Below are 6,000 nucleotides of genomic sequence, written 5' to 3'. Positions count from 1 at the left end.
TTATTTCAGGAACAGGACTAGTTAGAGGACAGGACTAGTTTAAGTCCGGTACTAGTTTAGGGATTGCACTAGTTAGAGGACATGACCAGTTAGAGGACAGGATTATTTCAGGAACAGGACTAGTTTAGGTACAGAACGATGAAGACGGGTCGCGGTGGACTGGAGGAAGACGTGTTGAACATAAGAAGACGGCAAGAAAGTCAATATTTGTGCGGAGACGATCGCATCAAGTCGCCTCATTTGTTGTGTTTGCTGGACAGAAAGCAGCCAATCAGGCAGAGGAGGGGGCGTGGCCTGGCGAGCGCACGCCAGTATAAAGAAGGCACGCGGTAAAGTGCTCGACCTCACACCTCTCAGCTCCTCCAACTCAGCGTCGTCTCCATCATCGTCATCATCGACCAACTACTCCGACCCTCCAGGTAAGCCCCGCCTCCTCCCTCTGTGGCGGCCATGTCAGCTGACCTGCGTGTGCGTGCGCAGCTCCACAATGGCGGTGCCGTGGCTCCAGGCGGTGTCTCTTCTGGTCCTGTCGCTGGCGTGGAGTCCGGACTTCCAGGCCGCCGCCTCCCCGCAGCACCTGTGCGGCTCTCACCTGGTGGACGCCCTGTACCTGGTGTGCGGCGAGAGAGGCTTCTTCTACAACCCCAAGAGGGACGTGGACCCCCTGCTGGGTGAGGAGGCCCTCCAGCCACCGTCACGTCACGTCACGTGGCGCCGGCCCACTGACCACCTGTCCTTTTTGTCCAATCAGGCTTCCTCCCGTCAAAAGTGGGCGGGGCTGCAGGCGGCGACAACGAGGTGGTGGAGTTGGCCTTCAAGGACCAGATGGAGGCGATGGTGAAGCGAGGCATCGTGGAGCAGTGCTGCCACAAACCCTGTAACATCTTTGACCTGCAGAACTACTGCAACTGAGCCTACTCTAGCCTAGCCTAGCCTAGCCTAGCCTAGCCTAGCCTGGCTTAGTTTAGTGATGTTACAAAAGAATCATCAAATTATTTTTCCTAAAAAATAAAGTTTTCTTCATTGAAACAGGTGCGGATGTTTCTTTTATTAACACTTAAGATGTGACCTTGGGGCGGTATAGCTCGGAACTTGAGGGTTCCAGGTTCGATCCCCGCTTCCGCCATCCTAGTCACTGCCGTTGTGTCCTAGAGCAAGACACTTCACCCACCCACACTGGTTTGAAAATGTAACTAAGATATTGGGTTTCACTATGTAAAAGCGCTTTGAGTCACTAGAGAAAAGCGCTATATAAATAGAATTCACTTCACTTCACCTTCATACACAAACACGCTGATGCATTGTTACCCTCCCAAACATCCATCCATGGATCCATTTTCTACCGCTTGTCCCTTACGGCAGTGGTCCCCAACCACCGGGCCGCGGACTGATTGGTACCGGGCCGCGCAAGAAATAAAAAAAAAAAAAAAAAAAAATTAAAATTAAAATAAAAATTAAAAAAAAAAAAAAAAAAAAAAAAAAATTAAATCAACATAAAAAACACAATATATACATATTGTGTATGTGTATGTCAATATAGATCAATACAGTCTGCAGGTATACAGTCCGTAAGCACACATGATTGTATTTCTTTATGAAAAAAAACAAAAAACAAAACAAAAAACACCCCCCCCCCCCCCCCCCCCGGTCCGTGGGACAAATTTTCAAACGGGGGGGGGGGGGGGGGGGGGGGCGGGGGGTGCTGGAGCCTATCTCAGCTGCACACGGGCAGAAGGCGGGGTACACCCGAACAAATAAATCATTTTTAAACAGAAAAGATTAAACATTTTGTTTTATGGAAATATTAAAGGATAAAAAAAATAAAATCAAAATACATTATTATTATTATTATTATTATCATCATCATTACTATTATTATCATCACTATTATTATCATCATTATCATTGAGGAGGCAACTTGTCCAGGGAGTACCCCGCCTTCCGCCCGAATGCAGATGGGATAGGCGCCAGCCCCCCACGCGACCCCGAAAGGGACAAGCGGCAGAAAATGGATGGATTATTATTATTATTATTATTATTATTATTATTATTATCTATCCATCCATTTTCTACCGCTTATTCCCTTTGGGGTCGCAGGGGGCGCTGGAGCCTATCTCAGCTACAATCGGGCGGAAGGCGGGGTACACCCTGGACAAGTCACCACCTCATCGCACGGCTAACACAGATAGACAGAGTACATTATTATTATTATTATTATCATTGATACTATTATCGTCATTATTATCATTGATACTATTATTACGAACAAAAGTTGTACCGACTTATATGATAGGAGACAACAAACACTAGTTTACAAACTAAAGGCCTGTTTCCATTTTCTAAAAATATTATAAAAATTATTTAACAATAAATTGGAAAAATTCATAACTAAACTCAGAGAACTCGCTGAGAACCAATATAAATACAGAACCAAACTTTCAACATCGATGGCATTGATTGAAATAACAATTTACTAACGCAATAGACGGTAAATAATGTGCAGCTGCAGTATTTATGGATTCAACAAAAGCATGTTCACCACTGTGTTACATGGCCTTTCCTTTTAACAACACTCAGTAAACGTTTGGGAACTGAGGTGACACATTTTTTATGCTTTTCAGGCCAGTCTAGTACCCGCACTATTTTACTATGAAGCCACGCTGTTGTAACACGTGGCTTGGCATTGTCTTGCTGAAATAAGCAGGGGCGTCCATGATAACGTTGCTTGGATGGCAACATATGTTGCTCCAAAACCTGTATGTACCTTTCAGCATTAATGGTGCCTTCACAGATGTGTAAGTTACCCATGTCTTGACCACTAATACACCCCCATACCATCACACATGCTGGCTTTTCAACTCCGCGCCTTTAACAGTCCGGATGGTTCTTATCCTCGTTGGTCCGGAGGACACGACGCCCACAGTTTCCAAAACCAATTTGAAACGTGGACTCGTCAGTCCACAGAACACTTTTCCACTTTGCATCAGTCCATCTTAGTTGAGCTCGGGCCCAGCAAAACCGGCAGTGTTTCTGGGTGTTGTTGATAAATGGCTTTCGCTTTGCATAGTAGAGTTTTAACTTGCACTTGCGACGAACTGTAGTTACTGAAAGGGGTTTTCTGAAGTGTTCCTGAGCCCATGTGGTGATATCCTTTACACACTGATGTTGCTTTTTGATGCAGTACCTCCTGAAGGATCGAAGGTCACGAGCATTACCGTTTACGTGCAGTGATTTCTCCAGATACTCTGAACCTTTTGATGATATTACAGACCGTAGATGGTGAAATCGCTAAATTCCTTGCAATAGCTGGTTGAGAAATGTTGTTCTTAAACTGTTGGACAATTTGCTCACGCATTTATTGACAAAGTGGTGACCCTCGCCCCGTCCTTGTTTGGGAACGACTGAGCATTTCATGGAAGCTGCTTTTATACCCAATCATGGCACCCACCTGTTCCCAATTAGCCTGTTCACCTGTGGGATGTTCCGAATAAGTGATGAGCATTCCTCACCTTTCTCAGTCTTTTTTGCCACTTGTGCCAGCTTTTTTGAAACATGTTGCAGGCATCAAATTCCAAATGAGCTAATATTTGCAAAAAATAAAGTTTACCAGTCCGAACATTAAATATCTTGTCTTTGCAGTCTATTCAATTGAATATAAGGATTTGCAAATCATTGTATTCTGATTTTATTTACCATTTACACAACGTGCCAACTTCACCGGTTTTGGGGTTTGTAGAAAGGTAAGGCATCAGAGGACTGGTCTTGAAGCTACTTAAACAACAGGAAGCAATACGTGAAGATAGGCAAACACACGTCTACAGAGCTAAATATATCTTGTGGCGTACCCCAGGGATCAATACCGGGACCAAAATTGTTCAATCTCTATTTAAATGATATGTGTAAAGTTACAAAGGACTTAAAAGTTAGTAATATTTGTAGGCAGCAATACTATGTTTTGTTTAGGAGAGAACATACAAAAGCTAATACAAATAATAACAAGAAATTAGCAAATTAAAAAGATGGTTTGATAAAAACAGACTCCTTGAATCTCAGTAAAAAAAAAGAAGAAAAAAAAGTAAAACTAAAATAATAATATTTGGTAACAGCAGAAAAGAAAGTCAAACACAAATAGACAGAGTAGACATTGAAAGAGTAAAAGGAAAACACATTTTTGCGTGTAATAATAGATGATGCAATTAACTGTAAACATAAAGTGGCAATTTCAATGATAAATAAAGCAAAATATGTATTGGATAAAAAAAAAATCACTCCCTATTCTCGACTGCAGGCGAGTTATTGTGTAGAAATATGGGGAAATAACTACAAATGTACAATTCATTCACTAGCAGTGTTACAAAAAAAGATCAATGAGAATAATACATCATGTTGAATATAAAGAACAATCAAACCTTTCATTTATTGAATCAAAAATATTGAAATTCAATGATTTGGTACATTTGTAAACGGTTAAAATTATGCATGAAGCAAAACTATAACCTGCTACCCAGGAATGCACAACAATTCTTCCCAATATAACCTCAGAGAAAAATCAAACATAAAACATTTGTATGCACGTACAACACTTAACACCTTTAGCATATCAGTATGTGGAATGAAGTTGTGGAATGGATGAATAAACAATGCACCAATACTGGGGTTTTCAACCTCAGGGTCCAACTTTTCCATGCAAATATCAACACTGAATTATTAGTCTTACTGTTGATTTTAATCCTGTTCAATAATAATATCTAACCTACTTATAGTTTAACAGTATATGCCTTGTCTAATTATATGAAGCCATGTTTAGTCTTGTTTTTTTCACTTAGGAAACATCTATGACTTTAGCTTTAGACTTCTTCTGTTTGTTTGAGATTGTCATTACTGCCACAAGTGGTGGGAAAGTGCGTTACAACTGAGTACAACATGGACCACACGCGCTTTGAGGCGGCAACTTGTCCAGCCTGTACGCCGCCTTCCCCCCCCGCATGCAGCTGGGATAGGCCCAAGAGGGACAAAAGGTAGGAAATGGATGAATGGATGGATGGACTGCCGAGTCATGTGACGTCGGGATGTTTTTCGGCGGCCCTCTAGGGGGCGCTTGCGGCCCAATAAACATTGCTCTAATTTGGTCCAACTTATGAAAGTGTTCAAACTCAAAGTGTTTAAAAAGTACAAAGTTGATAAACATTGTGAACTTTATCAAAAAATAATATGAATCATCTCATGATTTATGGTTTACGTATTTAATAATTATTTACTATTATTATTATTGTCTATTCAATCATTTATTTACTTTTTTTTTTTTTTTTTTTTTTTTTTTTAAATCGCTGTTGTGTTTCAAATTTAGTACAAAAAAAATGTGTTACTTATTGCTGTAATACCAAAAGGGTTTGTATATAATAAGATCTGCTTCCTCCTACTCCTTTTCAGACATGTAATAAAAAAAAACCTGGAAGTTTGTGACATATTGTATTATAGTAGTATGCATGTTCAAAATAATCTGACACTATAAGCCTTATTATTTTGTATTACTGTTATTCTGATCATTATCGCTATTATTTAAAAAATATATTATTACTATTAACGGTGTGACTGTTTGTCAGGAGTCGTGACGCAAGAACCCAAGAAGCAAGGCAGATTCTAAGGCAGCTGACAAGGAAAAAACAAAAAAGCCAGGAATACACAAACACACAAACAAGAAGCCAGGAGTACACTAACACACAAACAAGAAGCCAGGAGTACACTAACACAAAAACAAGAAGCCAGGAGTACACAAACACACAAACAAGAAGCCAGGAATACACTAACACAAAAACAAGAAGCCAGGAGTACACAAACACACAAACAAGAAGCCAGGAATACACAAACACACAAACAAGAAGCCAGAAATAGAATAATCTGAAAATACTTGCAAAAACCAGGATAGCGAAGACAGGAAGGGAGGGGCAGAACGTCCAAGCAACGATTTCCAACAAACAAATGCAGCACGCTGCTTTAGAA

General features: G+C 40.8%; 1 protein-coding gene across 1 annotated transcript; it reads left to right on the top strand.

Moving 5' to 3' along the window:
- Positions 1-334: 334 nt before the first annotated feature.
- ins (preproinsulin) lies at positions 335-1,021 on the top strand. The gene is made up of 3 exons (XM_062046571.1): positions 335-419; positions 481-671; positions 752-1,021. Exons 2-3 carry the CDS (start codon positions 488-490, stop codon positions 910-912), a joined length of 345 nt encoding a protein of 114 aa, XP_061902555.1. The 5' UTR covers positions 335-419; positions 481-487; the 3' UTR covers positions 913-1,021.
- Positions 1,022-6,000: the final 4,979 nt, after the last annotated feature.

The sequence above is a fragment of the Entelurus aequoreus genome, linkage group LG05 (assembly GCF_033978785.1).
Source record: "Entelurus aequoreus isolate RoL-2023_Sb linkage group LG05, RoL_Eaeq_v1.1, whole genome shotgun sequence".
NCBI classification, from domain to species: Eukaryota; Metazoa; Chordata; class Actinopteri; order Syngnathiformes; family Syngnathidae; genus Entelurus; species Entelurus aequoreus.
The sequence above is the reverse complement of the archived record's forward strand: the minus strand, read 5'-3'. Positions and strand labels throughout refer to the sequence as shown.